At 42.7% G+C, this 24,137-nt stretch overlaps 1 protein-coding gene across 2 annotated transcripts in view; it reads left to right on the plus strand.

Annotated features, from left to right (window-relative positions):
- The window catches only part of RASGRF2 (Ras protein specific guanine nucleotide releasing factor 2), a 260,071-nt gene that overhangs the window by 66,779 nt on the left and 169,155 nt on the right, over positions 1-24,137 (plus strand). For both annotated transcript variants that reach the window (XM_059175372.1, XM_059175374.1), the window contains exon 2: positions 8,587-8,693. In XM_059175372.1, coding sequence (XP_059031355.1) covers positions 8,587-8,693 — 107 coding nt within the window. The remainder of the gene's footprint in view (positions 1-8,586; positions 8,694-24,137) is intronic.

Raw genomic sequence — 24,137 nt, forward strand, 5'->3', positions numbered from 1 at the left:
TCTTTCCCTCATGCACTTTTATCTGAGAAGAACAGTGGGAAGAAAGGAACACTTGAATTGCCCAGATTTGTGGATCTGGACCAAGTCCAGCGTCCTAGGCAGACTTGAGAAGACTAGTTCCCAAGTGCGATCTGGCAGTGCCACCCCCACAGCAATGACACAATGAGCTTCATGCCTTTAAGGGCGCTTTGATATATATGATTGCATTTGATCTTTACCTTGGGGGTTAGTAGGACAAGTGGCCTTGTCCTCACCTTGGCCCTAGAACAACCTGAGCACAGAAGCTTAACGCAGTTCGTCCTTTGTCTCCAGAGGCAAGAGGAAAAACCTGATGTCCCACCTTGTAGCCTGGGGCTCTTTCTGCCGACTGGCACTGTGCCCTCAGATGCTGGGGTAAATCTGTGAAGTTGGCTTGCACTGGAGGGAATATACCCATGGCAATGCCTCTGAATCTCAGAGTTAAAAAGGAAATGAGCCAACAGGGAGGGGGAAAGCCTTCAGCATCTTAGATCTTTGTTTCTACGAACACCTGGAGGAGGTAGTTGGATGATTTGACATATGTTTTAACAATGAAGAGCTTCACTATGAAAAGATAAGAGTCTGTAAAGTAGTTGGGAAGTCAGCCTCCTTTAATACACACAGACTCTTCTTTGGAGCTGAAAGTGCCTGTGGGGTAGAGCTGTGGTAAAGAAATGATCCCAGGAGATAAAAACCATCACTAAGACAGGAGAGTGAAATGTTTTCTCTCCTAGTTACCACTGGAGCTGGGTCAAGGGCATAAAGCTTTACACTGCTCTTCAGTTAGTGCCCCACCAGTTGGCACAATGGTGAGCAGATGCCGTGGGCATAGCGGTACCTTACAAGTGACATTTCAATGACAGGAGTACCAGGGAGTGACAATTTGAGGAGAATGGTATTGGGAATCTTGAAGTGTGTCCCCTTTTTTCTGTGTCCAGCTAACCGTTATCTTCCACGTGTCTTCTGTCTCAGTCACACTAGGGCTGTGGCCGTGCAGCAGATTTAGAGGGATCCGCCTGTGCCTCTAGGGCTCGGGATGGGCTACTTTTCTCTTCAAAGGGCCAGTCGTATGTTGGGAAAACATCGTTTGGAGTTACTGGGCATGCCAAAGATAGCTCAGTTGGCCCGTGAAGCTGAGCTCTTCAGAACTCCTCAGAGTCAAAATGAGGAGTATAGAGCACATAGGGCTCAACTGCATGGGTATAACAGATGTTTCAGATGTATTTCATCTCCACTCTACAAGCAGTTACAGAAAGAACGAGAAAGCAGGAGGTAATGAAGGACAGGAAGAACAATAGGACCACATCCTTTATTTTCACTTTGGAGATGGACCTAAGACGCTCTCCACAGCTTTCTCTCTGTTTCCTGAAATACTTGGAGTCTCCCCTTTGTCTGGGATGGATGGCCGTCGCAATCCAGGAGAGTGATGGGGAGAAACACACGCTGGGCTGCAAAGGGTCACTGAATAGTGTTGTTCACATTCCCAGGAACTCAGAGGCCAGCCCCCAAGTCCTGGTGAGGATGGAGAGCTCCATCCCACGATAGAGCCTTGCTGTGATTCCAGAAGCACTGCCCCAGTCTGCCATCAGGATCCCGAGTTCCATGGGTATAAGTCACCCAGCCAGGGACAATTTGGAAGGCACCCATTCCTTTATCCATCCTGTGTCCGACTTGCAGGGTCAGGCTACTGGGAGACCCAGAGGAGAAGACCACCATGGGTTCCTGTGGGGCATCTCCCATCCCTCCTCCTTGGCAGGGGCAGTGGGAAAAGGATACCAGGAGGATTTTCTGACTCCAGTGGCTGAAGAGAGAGGGTCGGTGTTGGTTCTTTTGATCTAAAAGTGAAAGATTTCAAGAACACTTGTGGTAATTTAAAATCCTGCAGTACCATCCAAATAATAATAGGCACAGAACAGCATTTTTAAAAAGAAGTTATTTTTCTGCTATATACTTTTAAAAAACCACAGGAGTTTTTAATCTGCCTGGAACATCACTGATTTGACCAATGTTTTTTACTTTCTCTAGATATACAGGTTCTATTATAAAGATGTGAACAGAATTTTTAAACTAGGTGTCTTTATTGTTGATTATATAACTGAATGTGTCCATTGTGACTCCAACAATTTAAAAAAAGAATGAACATATATATATATTTTTTTGGCTATATAGCCGTATGTGTTTATTGTGTTTCAAACAATATAAAATGTAGAAGGGGGAAGTGGTCCCGTAGTCGTGTTCCTCAGCAACAGTCACTGTTAGCTCTAAATTTGCTTCTAACTTGCAGGAGCTTAAGGATGATAGTTTTAAGTGAGCTTGTGTTCTCACATTGGGTTGCATTTGTTCTGTCTGCAAAAACGCATGGCATAAACAGCAGCAAACCCAGTATAATAACAACCAGAAAAATGAAAATTTGTACAAAGCTACAATAGATACCAAAAAGACCCTGAACATTTAAAAGTGTTAGGTCTGGGGCGCCTGGGTGGCTCAGTGGGTTAAGCCGCTGCCTTCGGCTCAGGTCATGATCCCAGGGTCCTGGGATCGAGTCCCGCATCGGGCTCTCTGCTCAGCAGGGAGCCTGCTTCCCTCTCTTTCTCTGCCTGCCTCTCTGTCTACTTGTAATCTCTGTCAAATAAACAAACAAAAAATCTATTAAAAGTGTTAGGTCTGTTCATTATGTTCTTTGTGGCGTTTTATGGTCATTGCTGGTAAGAGGTAAGAATCTTCCGTGCATCTGCCAACCCATGACATCTGTTCTTTCTGCTCTTCTGAGTATTTGTGAGATCATTATGGGGTTCTGACTTAACATACTTAGGATAAAAAGATCTATTGGTCATTGAAGCAGTCTTTTTAAATCCCTTCTCTGGATGGCCAGTTGGATATAATTATAAGTCATGAAATTTATCATCACCTGTGGCTGTCAGAAGCAAATTTGTTAGTTTAATTATACCTCATGTTTCTTTACTCATGATTATTTTATCAGATGATACTGGGGGCTTCGTGTGTGCCTTGCACAGTGCCAGGATGAAGGGTACCAAAGGACCAGGCAGGCAGGAGAGAGACACACATACACATGGACAACTTTGAGGTGATGTGAGAAGAGGGCACCCCAGTTGACTGAAACCCAGAGGACAGAGTGACTCCATTTTGCCAGAAAATACCAGGGAAGGATTCTTAGAGGGCCGATTTCGGTGACATGAGTCATGAAAGTTTGGTAAGAACTTGTAGGTGGAGAAGAGGCTGGGGACGAAACAAGGTGTGTCAAGACAAAGCTATACCGGTAGAGAAGGGAATGAACACTTCTGAGGCGCCTACTGTGCAGACACTGCGTATCTGCTAATTTGATGCTGTCAGGTCTGCCTCATTGTCCTCGTTTTGCCCAGGAGGAAGCTCAGGAGAGTTATGTGTTTTGCCCAAGTTCTTGGGTTACCGCTTGGGGAGTCATGGTTCTGCCAGTAGCATGAGGCTGAGGAAAGAGCTTGTCTTCTGGTGGGAGTGATACCTTGGTGTGGCTGGAGTGTGGCCTGCCATGAAGGAAACAGATGGAAGTGAGGTTAAAGATGGAGAATGGAACCGATTAGTGAAGGGCATTTTCAGCCTGTGTAAGATTTGCTCGTGATTTGCTAGTGTTTGAGAACACTAGTAAGGGTTTGTAAGCAGACATGGGAAGCTTGACTGATTTTTTTTTTTTAAGATTTTATTTATTTATTTGACACAGAAGAGAGTTAGCGAGAGAGGGAACACAAGCAGGGGGAGTAGGAGAGGGAGAAGCAGGCCTCCCTTGGAGCAGAGAGCCCAATGCGGGGCTTGATCACAGGACCCTGGGATTGTGACCTGAGTCGAAGGCAGACGCTTAACAACTGAGCCACTCAGGTGCCCAAGCTTGACTGATATTTTATTTTATTTATTTATTTTTAACTATTTTATTTATTTATTTGACAGAGATCGCAAGTAGGCAGAGAGGCAGGCAGAGAGAGAGAGAGAGAGAAGCAGGCTCCCCGCTGAGCAAAGAGCCCGATGCGTGGCTCGATCCCAGGACCCTGGGATCATGACCTGACCTGAAGGCAGAGGATTTAACCCACTGAGCCACCCAGGCACCCCTTGACTGATATTTTAGAAAGACTCTGGCCACCATGTTTTAGATGGAGGGAGTTGGATAAAACTGGAATTGGGGTTACAAGTATAGAAAGTATTTTTCTAAATTTGACCTGACTTTCTCCTTAAGACCACCTCTCCACTTAGTACTTAGTAAGTGGAGAAAAAAGAAGCTACATTTAGTTGAGAGGAGGAAACTCCGATATTGCTCCATGAATGTGGAAAGTCTCTTTCGGTAATTTGTTTTTCCCTCTGCACCCCACTGAGATGGAGTCTCACATGGCCTTGAGGGTGTGTGTATGTGTGTTTGTGTCAAAGATTGAGGCAATCTGGTGACTGTGGTCTGGTGGTGGTCTGGCTCTGCCTGAGCCCTCTGTTGGCAACCGTTGCTGAACTACGTGGCTGCTCTAACTTGCAGTTTATTTTCTCCCAGATCAGTCAGGGCCTGGCTGTCTGTATTGCCTACGTGGTCCCACTGTGGCTCTTGCTTGACCTTTATACCCCTTACTTTATCCCACGATAAGTTTTGATAGTGCCCTTCTCTCCATGGTCCTCCACGGTAGTACTTGGGAATGTCCAGTCTGCTTAGAAGCTCGTCAGGCTTTGTATAGCTAACCTCAAAACTTGGCCGGCCTGTCTATCTATCTATCTATCTATCATCCATCCATCTATCTATCTATCTATCTCTATCTACCTACCTATCTATATCTGTCTATCTATCTAACACACAACTGCTGTGACACCAGTTTTGCCGAGTTACGTGATATGGTCACCACCCATGCAGTCATCACTCCGTGTTGTCATGAGAGTCGGGGGTGGGGCATGAAGACGTTCTGTGAGGTGGCATATCCTCTAGATCCCTAACAGGAACGTGATACAGAAACTCCTTGGCTTTTGGTTTTTGTTAATCAACCTTTTAAACTCCTCACCCTCTTCTAGGATTTTAGCCCCGATTGGGGAAAAGCTGTACCAGATGTGTCTCCATCTCCTGATTTCTCTTTTTACCTCAACCACTTCTCTCCGCCATTCTCCTTGTGTTCCCAACTCACTGGGACTTCTCTAGGTCATCCTGTCCTCCTTTAGAAAGAAACCGTTTAAACTCCCACTTTGGGCCATCATGGTGGCCAGGGTACAAGGAAGGAGTGAGGTCAGCTGTTAAGATAAAGGAATTTCAAAGGAATTTCAAACTGTCGCATTTGTCACCTGATGGTAGAACGGCTGCAGTAGTCTAGATGAGGGATAATAAAAGCCAGAAGAGAGTCCTGCGTGTGAGCCTTGGTGAAACCAGATGTGTGGGTGATGACAGGGAGGCGTTGAAGATGACTTTAGGGTTCCTAGTTGAGGCAACCATTGGATAAAGATTCACTTGACAGAGAAAAGACAAGAGGAGAAGGAGTCACTGTGAAGGCAGAGGGGAGGAGTAGGAGGTTTGTGGGGTGGGAGGAAGAGAGGGAAGGTAATGATTCAGTTTGGGGTCTGACTGAAATGCTGTCTAACAGGAGAAATGTGGGGCTGGCGCCTGCGAGAGAATCTGCCTGGAGAAATGGATTTGGGAAACAGGTGAGAATATCTAGGAAGAAAAGGAAGAGAGACTCACTTGTCCTTGTAAATGCTAAATTTAAAGTCATCAACAAGGTCATCCCTGTTTTAATTCTTCCTTGTATTTCACAATGACCCAGTACTTTGGGACCTCTCCTCCAGGTTCCTTGAAGCGGGACACCTCTGAGGTCACAGGGTACTGACAAGGGTGTCTGCTGCTACTTCTGATGCCCAAGGGGACCTTTAAAGCGCCAGGCTTGATGCTTAGATCCATGGTATACTAAGTTCATATCAGAGTGAGGCCAGAATATTCCACACAAAGAAAACTTTGATGAGTGGTTAAAAATAAATAATCTGCAGGTGTGTGCAGAGGCACTGTCTAATTTTTCGTAACTGAGCTGAGTTTGTTAAGTGAACTCTTGGGAATGTGACATGTACCTCTCAAAACCATCATCGTTATGCCTGAGACATGGTCTAACCTTTGGGCGTCCTCTGCTAATATAATTGCCTTGCTGTCTTTGAGAGGTGGCTTCTAATTGGGTTTCACAGTAGCCGTTGCTGTCGAGGTGCAGGTTGCAGCCTTTCAATGGGTTGGGCCGGGTCATTAAGCATTTCCTCTCCCTGGACTGGACAGCTGAGCCTGGACAGGAGCCAGCAGTTACTGAAATGCCATTACTCAGAGGCCTGACCTTTAAGACACTGACTTGTTATGTCATTGAGGTTCGACTTCTCTCCTCTCAAATTTAAATGGAGCTTTATTGCATACAGTGCTAAACTCAATTCTTCTCACTCTCCGTGGCCTTTCCATAAGGTTATTTCCCCCTGGTTCCTAACATTTAGTCCTCTGGCTGGACAAGGGGTTTAAGAACTAAAGACAGCTTGCTATTTACGAGGCTTGGGACCGTCCGTGGGAAGTGTGGTAGATTATCGCACGGGCACGACTCAGAGTCCTCCGAGGATTGATGATTGACGTACAGGTAACCTGAGGAGAAGTCTCTTAGCCAGTTTTCTTCTTTTTGGTAAAAATGTGCTGAAAATTCTTTCTTTTCCTCAAGTTCTTATTTTTATTCCAGTTGGTTAACATACAGTGTTCTCTTAGTTTGGGGTGTGCACTATAGTGACTCAGCACTTCCGTACATCATCCTGCGCTCATCACAGCAAGTGCCCTCCTTCACCCCCATCCCGTGTCCCGCCTCCTCCCACTGGCCTCCTGCTCTTGGAACCATTGGCTTGTTCACTGTCAGTAAGAGACTGTTTCTTGCTTTGTCTCTCTCGCTCTTTTCCCTTGTGCTGGAAATTCTTATCTCTAGGATTATTGTTCTGAAGGTTTTTAATTCATTTGAAGAAAATGAGTACATAACGGTCACCCTGAAGAAACAAGACCTTGAGCGGGCGTGGGTGGGAAGGGGGGACCACAGAAGGAACTCCGTGTTCGGCTCTGGCTCTCCTTAGAGCAGCTCTGTAGCCAGTCCTCTTTATGCTCCAGGAAGACATCCTGGGCAGGTCCAGTGTATTTTCTGATCATTCTTGTGCAATACACAGCTGTCCAGTCACGTTTCCTTTCCAGACAGTCTCAGTTTGGTATTAATGTGTCCGGCCTCAAATAGGCTGGTGTAAAGTGAAAACTTCTTCCCTGGTGCAGATTTCAGATTCAGTTTGTCACATTCTACCAAAAGTAAAAACTACTGCTATTTCTAGTGAAGTACATTGAAATTATAGATTAATTTACTTCTCAGAGATGATAAACACATTTCCTTATTCTTGGTCTTCAGTTACTTGTATTTGTTATTGCAAAGGCTGTTTTCAAAATGAAGCTTTGTGGGATGCCCGAGTGGCTTAGTCTTGGGTGTCTGCCTTCGGCTCAAGTCATGATCCCAGGGTCCTGGGGTTGAGTCCCGCATCAGGCTCCCTGCTTGGTGGGAAGCCTGCTTCTCCCTCTCCCTCTCCCCCTGCTTGTGTTCCCCTCTCTCACTTTGTCTCTCTCTGTCAAATAAATTAATAAAAATCTTTTAAAAAATTTAAAAAAAACCAACAAAATGAAGTTTTGTTTGTTGATATTATTATGCCAAAGTGCAATAAATTTTTGTGTATTGATTTTTGTATTTAACTATTTGGTTCAATGTTCTTATTTTAATAGCTTTTCAGTGAACTCTTGATACAGACAATTATATCAGCTGTGAAAATGGTGTTTTTTCCTTGCTTTCCATTTCTTGTGCCTTTTCCCCTTTATTTTTCTATATTGCCCTCCAGGCAGAATTAGTAAATAGAAGTGTCAATGACTGCCATTGTTTTCTAATTTTTGATTTTAGAAGTGTTGCTTGGTTTTTCCAACAACATATTTTATTTATTTATTTGAGAGAGAATGAGAGCAAGAGTGAGCGAGGGAGGCAGAGAGAACCCTCATAAGCCCGGTGGTGGGGGGCGGGGTAAGGGGGGTGGGCAGAGGAAGCAGTGGACTTGGAGCAAGGAGCCGGACTCGGGACTTCATCTCAGGACCCTGGGATCATGACCTGAGCCAAAGGCAGAGGCTTCACCGACTGTGCCACCCATGCATCCCAGAATACGCCAATAGGTAGAATACGCCAATAGGTAGAATATTTACAGTAAATTTTTTTTTGTGGATATCCTTTATTACAGTTAGAAATTTCAGTAAGGAATTTTAATCATGCATCTGCATAGAGTCTTATCCAATATCTTTTCTGTATCTAGTGAGGTGTTGTGGGCTGACTCTTACAGAAGGGTGTTAAGATGCAACCTATTGTATCTTCCAGGTGCAGAGTCATTGCTAAGTGGACTGGGGTGACACTACATTTTGAAACATGATTGATACAGTGTGGATGAATTTTTTAAACATATACCCTTTGTAGGGAAATACTGTATTATGTGGTCATGCTTGAAAAGTAAATCTAAAGTTTGTTTGTTTGTTTTTCTCTCTAGTATTACTTTACCGTTCTTTTTGGCCATGAGGGTCAGAAACCTCTGGAGCTGCGCTGTGAGGAGGAGCAGGATGGTAAAGAGTGGATGGAGGCCATTCACCAAGCCAGGTAGGGACTCACGTCCTCTGTGTGACGCTGGGTTGGCTGGGTCTCTCCCACTGAGGTTTTCACTGTTGGCTAGTTCTGGAAGAACTGGCAATTCTAAGATGGGTTTCCCGTTGGTATCTCCTTTTCAGTGATGTGTGAAATGATACTTTGAGCTTTCTATGGCTATATTCTAGCCAAAGATGAAAAGTAATAAATATATAAAAATAATAATAATACAAACTATGGAAAGAACCTAGATGTCCATCAACAAATGAATGGATCAAGAAGAGGTGGTGTATATATACAATGGAATACTATGCAGCCATTGAAAGAAATGAAATTTTGCCATTTGCGACGACGTGGATGGAACTAGAGGGTATTATGCTTAGCGAAGTGAGTCAGTTGGAGTAAGACAACTATCATATGAGCTCCCTGATATGAGGAAGTGCAGATGCGACATGGGAGGTTTGGGGGGTAGGAAAAGAAAAAAATGAAAGAAGGTGGGATCAGGAGGGAGACAAACCATAAAAGACTCAATCTCAAAAAACAAGACTGAGGGTTGCTGGGGGGGGTGAGGAGGGGAGAGGGGGGCAGGGATATGAACATTGGGGAGGGTATGTGCTATGATGAGTGCTATGAAATGTGTAAACCTGATGAGTCACAGACCTGTACCCCTGGGGATAAAAACACATTATATGTTTATTTAAAAATTAAAAAAATAATAATAATAATGGGTCACTTTTGTGGATTGTTCCTGTATGACAGGAGCCCTTCTAAGCGCTTCTCAATGAAGGCATGTATTGATTTGCTTATCCTCTCAATAATCTGGGGTTGGTCTTATAATTACCCCCTTTTACAGAGAAGGAAAATGAAGCTGGGAAGGTTGGTTTGCTTGTCTGAGGTCACACAGCTGGTAAGTGGCAGAGCTGGGATACAGACCCAGCCAAGCCCACGTTTGTAAACCCTGCCCCGGGCAGCCTGGTTATCAAGAGCGGTGATGCTGACTCGATCTGGGGAGATAGGAGAGTATGATTTTATTTCCTCCCAAGAAATACCAGGAAGGTAGAAAGAACTTACTTGGCCGCAAGCAAGAACAAGACATCTGAGAGTCAGGCAGCTCCCTCTCTCATTTTTCATATTCATTTCTGAAGTCCAGCCCATTTTTGCTTCTCATAGCTCCCAGGCTCACTGCTTTCCTGTCTGTCTGTCTCCTCCTTCATCTAGTCTCTGGACACTCTGTAAGTCCCTGCTTCTATCCCCGCTGCTTCCGGGGCAAGACTCCAGCTGGGGCCTATCTGCTTTTCCTTCCCCTGACATGCCCCCTGCTTCTCCTAAGTACCCTGCCATGCCTCTACCGCCCCGGTCCCTGAAACTGTCCCCCACAAGTAGCCCTCACAGGCCCCTTCTCCAGATTGCTGCAATTCTTGCTTTACCACATGTAGAATATTTAACGGTTTAGCACAACTTACGGGCTTTTTTTTTTTTAATTCTTTTTTTTTTTTTTTTTTTTTTTTTTACATATTTCCTACGTGTGATTTATGTTTCCTGAGCTGGATTGCATGCACCTTGAGAGTGAAGAGGAGGAGGCTTCATTTCTGAACAAAGCACAGTGCTAATTATGTAGTTGGTGACCAAAAACTATTTTCAGACTTTAAAGAGGATAGGGCATTTGTTCCGAGTTTAGATTCTTCTCGAATCCTTGAGATTTTTTTTCTCTCCTGCCTTCCCCACCTCTCTTTTTCTCTTCTACTACTTTATATTGACCACCTACCGCCTCTGTGTCAGGCAGCATGCTGAGTACTTTCCATATGTTGTTTATTCCTCACAGCTACCCACTTTACAGATGAGAAAACAGAGGCTCGTGATTATTAAGCAGACTGGCCAACATCTATCATGAAGTTGTTAAGCTGCAGAGCTGGCCTTCACACCCAGATCAGTCTGACTCCAGAGCCTTTTAACCAGTGTTTTGGGTTGTACCTGTCTTCATTCTCGTCTTTTTCTCTTCAGTCGTCTCCTTTTCTATTCAAAGATGCAAAGAGGCTAATATAAAGTCAGGGTTGAGAGTAGAAGATATTATCTGCAAAATATTTCAGTTCTTTTTCTTTCCTCCCCTTCAAAATATTTCTTTGAGAGGCACAGGATTGGCGACCAAATGCTGCTCTCTGAGGGCGCCCCTGGGGTAGCTTGTCCACACCATGATCCTGGCACACGGTTCAGCTGTCTTTTCTGTCATTGTTTCTGTCTGACGGCTTTGCTCCAGACTTTACTGTAATGACAATGACTTGCTATAGAAAGAAGGTCAGGTCTTCAGAGGTGAAGGAAGTATCAAGTTGGCAAGGTAGAACTCTTGGGTTCTTTCTAGACACAATCTCTGTGTAATTCTTACCTGGGAATTAAAATGAAGTATGTAACTTAAAACATGTGTCTTTGCTCCCCAACCCCCTGCCCTTTTTCATTCCAGAAAGGTGAGATACTATTAGTAACCTAAATACGTTACTTTTGTAGTTGCCAAGCAAATACTGGGACAGACAAAGTAAAGAGTATGTATTACTCCAAAAATGGTTCAATTTTAAGGTTTTCTTTTTTTCCTATACCATGAGAGCTTTGTCATGTATGTGGGTAAGGGTCAGTATTTGGGGTTGATTGACATATGATCAATTAGGGCACTTGTGGTCTTGTCAGAAGACAGACTTTAGAAACTGCTTTAGTGGTTTAGGTGACCAAATGGTCAAAATTCTCTTCTCTTGTGGATATGAAGATTTAGTTAAGAATTGATTTTTTAAAAAATTTTCATTCATTGGATTTGCTTTTCCTTTGATTTGAGGCCCAGAACTGGGTTCTTTGATGACTTCTTTTAAATCAGACTGCTTTATACTTGAGTTCTTATATTTGACTTTTTGCACTGAGATGCTTCTTCAATCTTGTTGTTTTGTAAATCAGGGAAGATGACAACTTTTTCCTTTAACTTTGAGTGTTTGGTGTGAACGTGGTTCTGTAAAAGTCATTTTGACTGTTCATACATGTGCAGAGCCAGAAAGTTGATGAAAATGACTCACAGAAAGACTTTGTCAGCCAGTGTCGCTTGGCATTGGGCTAGTTACACAACCAATCAGTTGACTAAAAATTTCACCTTTCGAGGACAGTCTGATGGCGTTAATTTGGTGCCACTGCTTTTTAAATAGAAAATGCTCAGTAATTATGGTTTTACTTTTTTTAAAAACTCTTTTTAAAAGTCTGAGCTGTTGGTTAACTGATGAATATTTTAGCCTGAGAACAGGTCTTTTCTGAGTATCCTGCCAACCCTTCTCCTGGTCTCTGCTCAGAGAAACCCTTCTGCTCAGAACCCTTCTCCTGGTTTCTGCTCTTTTCCTGAGATGTCTTCTCAGTACTGTCCTGGGCATGCTGGCTTCATGTGCCATGCAAATCACATTCTTGCCGCTGATTTTTACACCTCCGAGCTGAAGCTACTTGCTCTAGCTGGCCTTCAGAGGATCTCTGGGTCGTTTTCTGGGATGCTGAGTTGCATGTTCTCTCCCTTTGATGGGGCCCAAGGAACAATCTTTTTGGAAATTATATTCTCATTTCAAAGTTCTGACGGGTTCCAGAAAGCTTGTTTTACAATTTTTCTTGAAGTTGGCCAATACTACATTTCTAAAACACTGGCACATTTCTACTATCGTTCCATCACTTATTACTGGCACCAGTTCATGGGAAGCTGCTAGCAGTCTTATTTTTGTCTGGGTGAGGAGAGGCCAGAGCATTTTAATAGCATGGAAGTTCTATGCTTATTCCATAAGTGGTTTGGTAGTTGAGTATGGGACTCCGGATAGTCCTAATAACCTGATTTTTCTTGTTGTTGTTGTGGTCTTAGTCATGTCTGTCTACTGTGGCTGATTTACTCATTGACATTAGGATAGTCAAAAACAATGACTCAGTTAATTGTGAGTCCTTAGGGCTCATTGGCTGAAAAGACAGCATCCACAGCAAGTTTTCTCCACTTGTCTTCTGCTGGAACGCTGTCCAAGCAAAGCTTCAGCAGTTAGAAGGTGGTTATGGCCTGGAAGAGGATTTAGGTATGCGGAGAGGTACCAAAGCTCTTCCTGTTCTGGTTGAAGCGTAAGACCCAAAGGACCTGGTCTGTGACAGTTGAGAAAAGAGAAGTGGAAAGTATTCCAGAGTTGGGGTGGAGGATAGACCTCCTTTAGGACTTTGTGACTACCTGCATGTGGGCCGTATTTTACATCAGGAGGTTATCCAACACATCTCTCAGGCCCTTGGTGTGGAGAATGTCACTTCCTGGGAGAAGAAATGATGGATGAGAGCAGTTGTGGGGCAGAGATGATGAGCGCTGGGCGGGAAGGGCCTCTGTGGGGAGTTGGAGGGTTTGCTTGCCTGGAAGTGGTGCCGAGGAGCCCTTTTAACGGCTCTCCTTGCCTTTGCCATGTAATATATGAGAAAATGAGTATTAGAAGTTACTAGAGAAGTGAGGTGTGTCCTGAGGGGAAAAGGGGAAAGCTGGCTTTGGGTTTCTACCAAAGCTGAAGTTAGGGGAGGACTTGTGAAAAGTTGGAGATGTAGAGAATATTACGCCTGGTACAGCGCACCATGGAATGTCCACGTCTTTTTCTTTTTTCTCCCTGGAAAGGTATGGCTTATGCTTTCAGTGTTTGGGACTGTTCTACTGTATCTTTTGCCTGCTTTCTATTTTTTCCAACTTTAATTCTGTTCAGACACCCCCCCCCCCAGTCTATGTTTATCTGTAGTCCTTTTGATTACATGTACATGAGGCAGCCTGTAGTTCATTCTTTCTGCCCAACATCCTCAGTCCGTTCTTCCCTCCCCCACAACATACACAATCACAAACACACACACTCACCCCAACATAGTAACTGCACCAAACACCTAGTGCCTGTACCTCATCCTTTTTCCTTGGAGAGAGGCTTGATTTAGTGTGCAGTGTGCAATATAAAATCTGTCCAACAATAAAGGCCACACTGTGTATCACATCATCCCCATAAAACCAGCTCTTTAGAGAATGTGCATGGAGAAATCCCCTACATATCAGAAAAAAAGTGATTACACAGAAAAGCTGAAAGTGATTCGTGTATCACAGGGAAATGACAGGACTAGAAAATCAGAAATGGGCAATAATGTTATAGCCTCAAGCAATCCCAAAGCCATATTTTGTATTCTTCTCTTGTTAGACTATCACTACTTTAAAGCTCAAGATGTGGATTTTGTTCATTTGAGATATATATATATATATATAGATAGATATGTCTATATCTATATATATTTTAACCAAGAAGTTAGTCGCGCCTTTGCCTCCAGATTTGACATAATCAAAGAGATTTCAACACTTTTTTTCTTTCTTAGAACCTGGGAAGCACAGCAGGAGAGAAAAGGGATGATATGTCTGTGGACAATGAAAGATTTCACTTGATGAGATCGTAGAAGTTGTTTCTGTAGGGAAAAGTTGGGCTTTGAATTGCTTTATTTTCAGCCCCTTGTTAATACTGTCACCTGTCCGTTCTCTTTCCCACCCCTCGCAGTACTTTTGCTTCTGCTGACCCCTCAGTGGGAGCTCCCTCTGCACCCACAGCCTGGGTGCTCTGTCCATCTGCATGCGCCCTTCGGCCCGCCTGCGGGGGGCGCCACCGCCATGGGCTCTCACCATTCTGAGAACCTGTGCTTTTTTTTTTTTTTTTTTTTTTTAATTTTTTATTTTTTATAAACATATATTTTTATCCCCAGGGGTACAGGTCTGTGAATCACCAGGTTTACACACTTCACAGCACTCACCAAATCACATACCCTCCCCAATGTCCATAATCCCACCCCCTTCTCCCAAACCCCCTCCCCCCGGCAACCCTCAGTTTGTTTCGTGAGATTAAGAGTCACTTATGGTTTGTCTCCCTCCCAATCCCATCTTGTTTCATTTATTCTTCTTCTACCCACTTAAGCCTCCATGTTGCATCACCACTTCCTCATATCAGGGAGATCATATGATAGTTGTCTTTCTCTGCTTGACTTATTTCGCTAAGCATGATACGCTCTAGTTCCATCCATGTTGTTGCAAATGGCAAGATTTCATTTCTTTTGATGGCTGCATAGTATTCCATTGTGTATATATACCACATCTTCTTGATCCATTCATCTGTTGATGGACATCTAGGTTCTTTCCATAGTTTGGCTATTGTGGACATTGCTCCTATAAACATTCGGGTGCATGTGTCCCTTTGGATCACTACATTTGTATCTTTAGGGTAAATACCCAATAGTGCAATTGCTGGGTCATAGGGCAGTTCTATTTTCAACATTTTGAGGAACCTCCATGCTGTTTTCCAGAGTGGCTGCACCAGCTTGCATTCCCACCAACAGTGTAGGAGGGTTCCCCTTTCTCCGCATCCTCGCCAGCATCTGTCATTTCCTGATTTGTTGATTTTAGCCATTCTGACTGGTGTGAGGTGATATCTCATTGTGGTTTTGATTTGTATTTCCCTGATGCCGAGTGATATGGAGCACTTTTTCATGTGTCTGTTCGCCATCTGGATGTCTTCTTTGCAGAAATGTCTGTTCATGTCTTCTGCCCATTTCTTGATTGGATTATTTGTTCTTTGGGTGTTGAGTTTGCTAAGTTCTTTATAGATTCTGGACACTAGTCCTTTATCTGATATGTCGTTTGCAAATATCTTCTCCCATTCTGTCAGTTGTCTTTTGATTTTGTTAACTGTTTCCTTTGCTGTGCAAAAGCTTTTGATCTTGATGAAATCCCAGTAGTTCATTTTTTCCCTTGCTTCCCTTGCCTTTGGCGTTGTTCCTAGGAAGATGTTGCTGCGGCAGAGGTCGAAGAGGTTGCTGCCCGTGTTCTCCTCAAGGATTTTGATGGATTCCTTTCGTACATTGAGATCCTTCATCCATTTTGAGTCTATTTTTGTGTGTGGTGTAAGGAAATGGTCCAATTTCATTTTTCTGCATGTGGCTGTCCAATTTTCCCAGCACCATTTATTGAAAAGGCTGTCTTTTTTCCATTGGACATTCTTTCCTGCTTTGTCGAAGATTAGTTGACCATAGATTTGAGGGTCTATTTCTGGGCTCTCTATTCTGTTCCATTGATCTATGTGTCTGTTTTTGTGCCAGTACCATGCTGTCTTGATGATGACAGCTTTGTAATAGAGCTTGAAGTCCGGAATTGTGATGCCACCAACGTTGGCTTTCTTTTTCAATATCCCTTTGGCTATTCGAGGTCTTTTCTGGTTCCATATAAATTTTAGCATTATTTGTTCCATTTCTTTGAAAAAGATGGATGGTACTTTGATAGGAATTGCATTAAATGTGTAGATTGCTTTAGGTAGCATAGACATTTTCACAATATTTATTCTTCCAATCCAGGAGCATGGAACATTTTTCCATTTCTTTGTGTCTTCCTCAATTTCTTTCATGAGTACTTTATAGTTTTCTGAGTATAGATTCTGTGTCTCTTTGGTTAGGTTTATTCCTAGGTATCTTATGGTTTTGGATGCAATTGTAAATGGGATTGACTCCTTAATATCTCTTTCTTCTGTCTTGCTGTTGGTGTAGAGAAATGCAACTGATTTCTGTGCATTGATTTTATATCCTGACACTTTACTGAATTCCTGTATAAGTTCTAGCAGTTTTGGAGTGGAGTCTTTTGGGTTTTCCACATATAGTATCATATCATCTGCGAAGAGTGATAATTTGACTTCTTCTTTGCCGATTTGGATGCCTTTAATTTCCTTTTGTTGTCTGATTGCTGAGGCTAGGACCTCTAGTACGATGTTGAATAGCAGTGGTGATAATGGACATCCCTGCCGTGTTCCTGACCTTAGCGGAAAAGCTTTCAGTTTTTCTCCATTGAGAATGATATTTGCGGTGGGTTTTTCATAGATGGCTTTGATGATATTGAGGTATGTGCCCTCTATCCCTACACTTTGAAGAGTTTTGATCAGGAAGGGATGTTGTACTTTGTCAAATGCTTTTTCAGCATCTATTGAGAGTATCATATGGTTCTTGTTCTTTCTTTTATTGATGTGTTGTATCACATTGACTGATTTGCGGATGTTGAACCAACCTTGCAGCCCTGGAATAAATCCCACTTGGTCGTGGTGAATAATCTTTTTAATGTACTGTTGAATCCTATTGGCTAGTATTTTGTTGAGTATTTTCGCATCTGTGTTCATCAAGGATATCGGTCTATAGCTCTCTTTTTTGGTGGGATCCTTGTCTGGTTTTGGGATCAAGGTGATGCTGGCCTCATAAAATGAGTTTGGAAGTTTTCCTTCCATTTCTATTTTTTGGAACAGTTTCAGGAGAATAGGAATTAGTTCTTCTTTAAATGTTTGGTAGAATTCCCCCGGGAAGCCGTCTGGCCCTGGGCTTTTGTTTGTTTGGAGATTTTTAATGACTGTTTCAATCTCCTTACTGGTTATGGGTCTGTTCAGGCTTTCTATTTCTTCCTGGTTCAGTTGTGGTAGTTTATATGTTTCTAGGAATGCATCCATTTCTTCCAGATTGTCAAATTTATTGCCGTAGAGTTGCTCATAGTATGTTCTTATAATAGTTTGTATTTCTTTGGTGTTAGTTGTGATCTCTCCTCTTTCATTCATGATTTTATTTATTTGGGTCCTTTCTCTTTTCTTTTTGGTAAGTCGGGCCAGGGGTTTATCAATTTTATTAATTCTTTCAAAGAACCAGCTCCTAGTTTCGTTGATTTGTTCTATTGTTTTTTTGGTTTCTATTTCATTGATTTCTGCTCTGATCTTTATGATTTCTCTTCTCCTGCTGGGCTTAGGGTTTCTTTCTTGTTCTTTCTCCAGCTCCTTTAGGTGTAGGGTTAGGTTGTGTACCTGAGACCTTTCTTGTTTCTTGAGAAAGGCTTGTACCGCTATATATTTTCCTCTCAGGACTGCCTTTGTTGTGTCCCACAGATTTTGAACCGTTGTATTTTCATTATCATTTGTTTCCATGATTTTTTTCAATTCTTCTTTAATTTCCCGGTTGACCCATTCATTCTTTAGAAGGATACTGTTTAGTCTCCATGTATTTGGGTTCTTTCCAAACTTCCTTTTGTGGTTGAGTTCTAGCTTTAGAGCATTGTGGTCTGAAAATATGCAGGGAATGATCCCAATCTTTTGATACCGGTTGAGTCCTGATTTAGGACCGAGGATGTGATCTATTCTGGAGAATGTTCCATGTGCATTAGAGAAGAATGTGTATTCTGTTGCTTTGGGATGAAATATTCTGAATATATCTGTGATGTCCATCTGGTCCAGTGTGTCGTTTAAGGCCTTTATTTCCTTGCTGATCTTTTGCTTGGATGACCTGTCCATTTCAGTGAGGGGAGTGTTAAAGTCCCCTACTATTATTGTATTATTGTTGATGTGTTTCTTTGATTTTGTTATTAATTGGTTTATATAGTTGGCTGCTCCCACATTGGGGGCATAGATATTTAAAATTGTTAAATCTTCTTGTTGGACAGACCCTTTGAGTATGATATAGTGTCCTTCCTCATCTCTTATTATAGTCTTTGGCTTAAAATCTAATTGATCTGATATAAGGATTGCCACTCCTGCTTTCTTCTGATGTCCATTAGCATGGTAAATTCTTTTCCACCCCCTCACTTTAAATCTGGAGGTGTCTTCGGGCTTAAAATGTGTTTCTTGGAGGCAACATATAGATGGGTTTTGTTTTTTTATCCATTCTGATACCCTGTGTCTTTTGACAGGGGCATTTAGCCCATTCACATTCAGGGTAACTATTGAGAGATATGAATTTAGTGCCATTGTATTGCCTGTAAGGTGACTGTTACTGTATAGGTCTCTGTTCCTTTCTGATCTACCACTTGTAGGCTCTCTCTTTGCTTAGAGGACCCCTTTCAATATTTCCTGTAGAGCTGGTTTGGTATTTGCAAATTTTTTCAGTTGTTGTTTGTCCTGGAAGCTTTTAATCTCTCCTTCTATTTTCAATGATAGCCTAGCTGGATATAGTATTCTTGGCTGCATGTTTTTCTCGTTTAGTGCTCTGAAAATATCATGCCAGCTCTTTCTGGCCTGCCAGGTCTCTGTGGATAAGTCAGCTGCCAATCTAATATTTTTACCATTGTATGTTACAGACTTCTTTTCCCGGGCTGCTTTCAGGATTTTCTCTTTGTCATTGAGACTTGTAAATTTTACTATTAGGTGACGGGGTGTGGGCCTATTCTTATTGATTTTGAGGGGCATTCTCTGAACCTCCTGAATTTTGATGCTCGTTCCCTTTGCCATATTGGGGAAATTCTCCCCAATAATTCTCTCCAGTATACCTTCTGCTCCCCTCTCACTTTCTTCTTCTTCTGGAATCCCAATTATTCTAATGTTGTTTCGTCTTATGGTGTCACTTATCTCTCGAATTCTCCCCTCGTGGTCCAGTAGCTGTTTGTCCCTCTTTTGCTCAGCTTCTTTATTCTCTGTCATTTGGTCTTCTATATCACTAATTCTTTCTTCTGCCTCATTTATCCTAGCAGTTAGAGCCTCCATTTTTGATTGCACCTCATTAATAGCTTTTTTGATTTCACCTTGGTTAGATTTTAGTTCTTTTATTTCTCCAGAAAGGGCTTTTATATCTCTCGAGAGGGTTTCTCTCATATCTTCCATGCCTTTTTCGAGCCCGGCTAGAACCTTGAGAATTGTCATTCTGAACTCTAGATCTGACGTATTACCGATGTCTGTATTGATTAGGTCCCTAGCCTTCGGTACTGCCTCTTGTTCTTTTTTTTGTGTTGAATTTTTCCGTCTTGTCATTTTGTCCAGATAAGAGTAAATGAAGGGGCAAGTAAAATACTAAAAGGGTGGCAACAACCCCAGGAAAATATGCTTTAACCAAATTAGAAGAGATCCAAAATCGTGAGTGGGGAGAAAGGGGATAAAAAGAGGTTCAAAAAGGAAGAAAGAAAAAAGAAAAAAAAAAAAAAAAAGAAAAGAAAAGAATATTTTTAAAGAAAGAAAACACCTAAGAAAAATGTAAAAAAATATATATATATATATTAGATAAACTAGTAAAAAATCGTTAAAAAAGAAAAAGGTAACAGTTAAAAAAAAATTTTACCCGAAGGCGAGAAAAAAAAAAAAAAAAGAAAAAGAAAAAATTAAATTAACTGCAAGACTAAGAAAAATCACAGGAAAAAAGCCATGAGTTCCGTGCTTGGCTTTCTCCTCCTCTGGAATTCTGCTGCTCTCCTTGGTATTGAAACCGCACTCCTTGGTAGGTGAACTTGGTCTCGGCTGGATTTCTTGTGGATCTTCTGGGGGAGGGGCCTGTTGTAGTGATTCTCAAGTGTCTTTGCCCCAGGCGGAATTACACCGCCCTTACCCGGGGCCGGGGTGAGTAATCCGCTCGGGTTTGCTTTCAGGAGCTTTTGTTCCCTGAGCGCTTTCCGTAGAGTTCCAGAGGACGGGAATACAAATGGCGGCCTCCTGGTCTCCGGCCCGGAGGAGCCGAGAGCCCAGGGCCCCACTCCTCAGTGCGCCCTCAGAGAACAGCGCCCAGTTACTCCCGTCTGCCTGACCTCCGGCCGCGCTCCGAGCTCACCGAGCCTGCGACCGGTTCAAGGTAACACGGAGCTGCGAGCTTACTGTCGGCTCTGTCTCTGTAGCCGGCTTTCCCGTTCCAATACCCGCAAGCTCTGCGACACTCAGACACCCCCGATCCTTCTGTGACCCTGCGGGACCTGAGGCCACGCTGACCCCGCGTGGGCTTCGCCCCGGTTTAGCCTCTGGAGCGATGTCCCTCAGCGGAACAGACTTTTAAAAGTCCTGATTTTGTGCGCGGTTGCTCCGCCGCTTGCCGGGAGCCGGCCCCTCCCCCCGGGGTCTATCTTCCCGTCGCTTTGGATTCACTTCTCCGCCGGTCCTACCTTTCAGAAAGTGGTTGTTTTTCTGTTTCCAGAATTGCTGTTCTTCTTCTCTTCGATCTGCCGATGGATTTTCAGGTGTTTGCAATCTTTAGATAAGGTATCTAGCTGATCTCCGGCTAGCTGAAGCAGTCTCAGCTTGCTACTTCTCCGCCATCTTGACTCCTCCCCTCGAACCTGTGCTTTTTTGAGGCAAATTTCAGCCCTGAGCTTCTGTGCTCACTTGCCTCGGACTCCCTTGCTCCATCATTGATTCCCTGGCCCTCCTAAACTTCCCCTCTGTTTACCAACCCCTCTTGGGCTTTTTTTCTGGTATTCTTTGATTCCTCATGAATCTCTCCCACCTTGAAAGCAAGCATTAAAATCCCTCCCTTGGCCCGGCTCCCTCCTCTAGCTGCCCACTCTGGCTGTGCAGCCCTGCTTTTGGAAGAAGCGGTTGGGTGGTTCTCCCTCACACACAGTGCAGGGCTCTTGCTTCCTTTTCAGCCCTTTATGTTGGGTTTTTGTCCCTACCCCAGGGAAGCTGCTGTCGCCTGAGTCAACAATGACTTTCCAAAGTGTTTTTTTCCTTATGTAATTCCAACTTTCCATATATTTAATAGCTTTTAATAGTACAAGTAGTACATAAATCCAAGCTCTCTAAAAAAAGAAAAAGAAAATTCAAACAATGAAAAGGAGAGAGAGTGAAAAGTTATAGTTTCCATTCATAGCTCACCCTTCCCCGTCCCCACTCCCCAAACCCACTTACTTTCTCCAAGGTATTTACTGGTAACAACCCTCTGCTCAGTTTTTCTATACATTTGCATATCTGTTAGATAAATAAGAAAAGATAGATAAGATAGCTATGTAGATAATCTGAACACTTTTTACTGGCTAGTCACATTAGTTTCAGCCTTCCTTTTGATGTAGGAAGGACCTTAGGGGTCGAAGTCAAGGGCCAGGAAGGAATTCTTGAGACGTCTTTGGTGCAAAAAGTGGTTTTATGAAAGCTTGGGGATAGGCCCCATGGGCAGAAAAAGCTTACTGGGGTCTTGAGGAGTGGCTTATTATATACTTTCAAGTTGGGAGGGGGTTAGGGATAGCCTAAATCTCTAAGGAATTTTGGAAGCAAGGTTTCCAGGACCTTGTTGGGAAAAGGTCAGTTATCACCATCTATTAAAACCTCCATCATCTGATATAATACCACATGTGGAAAACCCAAAATATTCCACCCCAAATCTGCTGGAACTTGTATAGGAATTCAGTAAAGTGTCAGGATATAAAATCAATGCACAGAAATCAGTTGCATTTCTCTACACCAACAACAAGACAGAAGAAAGAGAAATTAAAGAGTCAATCCCATTTACAATTGCACCCCAAACCATAAGATACCTAGGGATAAACCTAACCAAAGAGGCACAGAATCTATACTCAGAAAACTATAAAGTACTCATGAAAGAAATTGAGGAAGACACAAAGAAATGGAAAAATGTTCCATGCTCACGGATTGGAAGAACAAATATTGTGAAAATGTCTATGCTACTCAAAGCAATCTACACATTTAATGCAATTCCTATCAAAATACCAACCATTTTTTTTTCAAAGAAATAGAACAAATAATCCTAGAATTTAGATGCAACCAGAAAATACCTCGAATAGCCAGAGGAATATTGAAAAAGAAAGCCAAAGTTGGTGGCATCACAATTCCAGATTTCAAGCTCTATTACAAAGCTGTCATCATCAAGACAGCATGGTACTGGCACAAAAACAGATACACAGATCAATGGAACAGAATAGAGAGCCCAGAAATAGACCCTCAACCCAATGGCCAACTAATCTTCAACAAAGTAGGAAAGAATGTCCAATGTAAACAAGACAGTCAACAAATGGTGTTGGGAAAATTGGACAGCCACATGCAGAAAAATGAAACTGGACCATTTCCTTACACCACACATGAAAATAGGCTCAAAATGGATGAAGGACCTCAATGTGAGAAAGGAATCCATCAAAATCCTTGAGGAGAACACAGGCAACAACCTCTTCGACTTCAGCCACAGCAACTTCTTCCTAGGAACATCGCCAAAGGCAAGGGAAGCAAGGGCATAAATAAACTATTGGGACTTCATTGAGATCAAAAGCTTTTGCACAGCAAAGGAAATAGTTAACAAAACTAAAAGACAACTGACAGAATGGGAGAAGATATTTGCAAACGACATATCAGATAAAAGGGCTAGTATCCAAAATCTATAAAGAACTTACCAAACTCAACACCAAAGAACAAATAATCCAAGAAATGGGCAGAGGACATTGACGGACATTTCTGCAAAGAAGACATCCAGGTGGCCAAAAGACACATGAAGAAGTGCTCCACATCACTTGGCATCAGGGAAGTACAGATGAAAACCACAATGAGATACCACCGCACACCAGTCAGAATGGCTAAAATCAACAAGTCAGGAAATGACAGATGCTGGCAAGGATGCGGAGAAAGGGGAACCCTCCTACACTGTTGGTGGGAATGCAAGCTGGTGCAACCACTCTGGAAAACAACATGGAGGTTCCTCAAAAAGTTGAAAATAGAGCTACCCCTATCCTATGACCCAGCAATTGCATTACTGGATATTTACCCTAAAGATACAAATGTAGTGATCCAAAGGTCATGTGCACCCGAATGTTTATGGCAGCAATGTCCACAATAGCCAAACTATGGAAAGAACCTAGATGTCCATCAACAGATGAATGGATAAAGAAGATGTGGTATACATATACAATGAATACTATGCAGCCATCAAAGGAAATGAAATCTTGCCATTTGTGATAACGTGAATGGAACTAGAGCGAAATAAGTGAACTAGAGCGAAATAAGTCAATCAGAGAAAGACGACTATCATATGATCTCCCTGATATGAGGAAGTGGAGGTGCAAAATGGGGGTGGGTTCGGGGTAGGAAAAGAATAAATGAAACAAGATGGGATTGGGAAGGAGACTAACCGTAAGGCTCTTAATCTCACAAAACAAACTGAGTGTTGCTGGGGGAAGGGGGTTGGGGAGAGGGTGGCGGGGTTATGGACATTGGGGAGGGTTTGTGCTGGGTATGGTGAGTGCTGTGAAGTGTGTAAACCTGGCGATTCACTGACCTGTAACTCTGGGGCTAATAATACATTATATGTTAATAAAAAAATTTAAAAATTAAAAAAAAAACCTCTATCATGAGACCCTTCAGATGTATATTGGTGGGCCATATGTTTGGGGGATGATTGCCAACATGTATCTTGGCGGATAGAGATAAAGGAAGTTGCCAAAAGAGTTTTTTTATGTTAAAAGTAGGTTTACAGAACCTGGTTTTGGGGGGCAGGGTTTGGCTAGGATTGCCTTTTGCAAAAAGTCATCATCAAGGCAGTGAGTCCCTAGAGGAAGGTCACTCTGCTGTTTGAAGGACTTGTCCGTGGGCTTGTAGGTAGTAAGGAAATGTAATAATTTCTCTTCTGCGTTTGTTTCCCACATGACTTTTACACGAACTTGGAGGTTGTTTTTTTTTTTTTTTAAATATCAGTGTACAGAGACCCAAATCTTCTCTT

Source organism: Mustela lutreola, chromosome 5, assembly GCF_030435805.1.
Source record: "Mustela lutreola isolate mMusLut2 chromosome 5, mMusLut2.pri, whole genome shotgun sequence".
Classification (NCBI taxonomy): Eukaryota; Metazoa; Chordata; class Mammalia; order Carnivora; family Mustelidae; genus Mustela; species Mustela lutreola.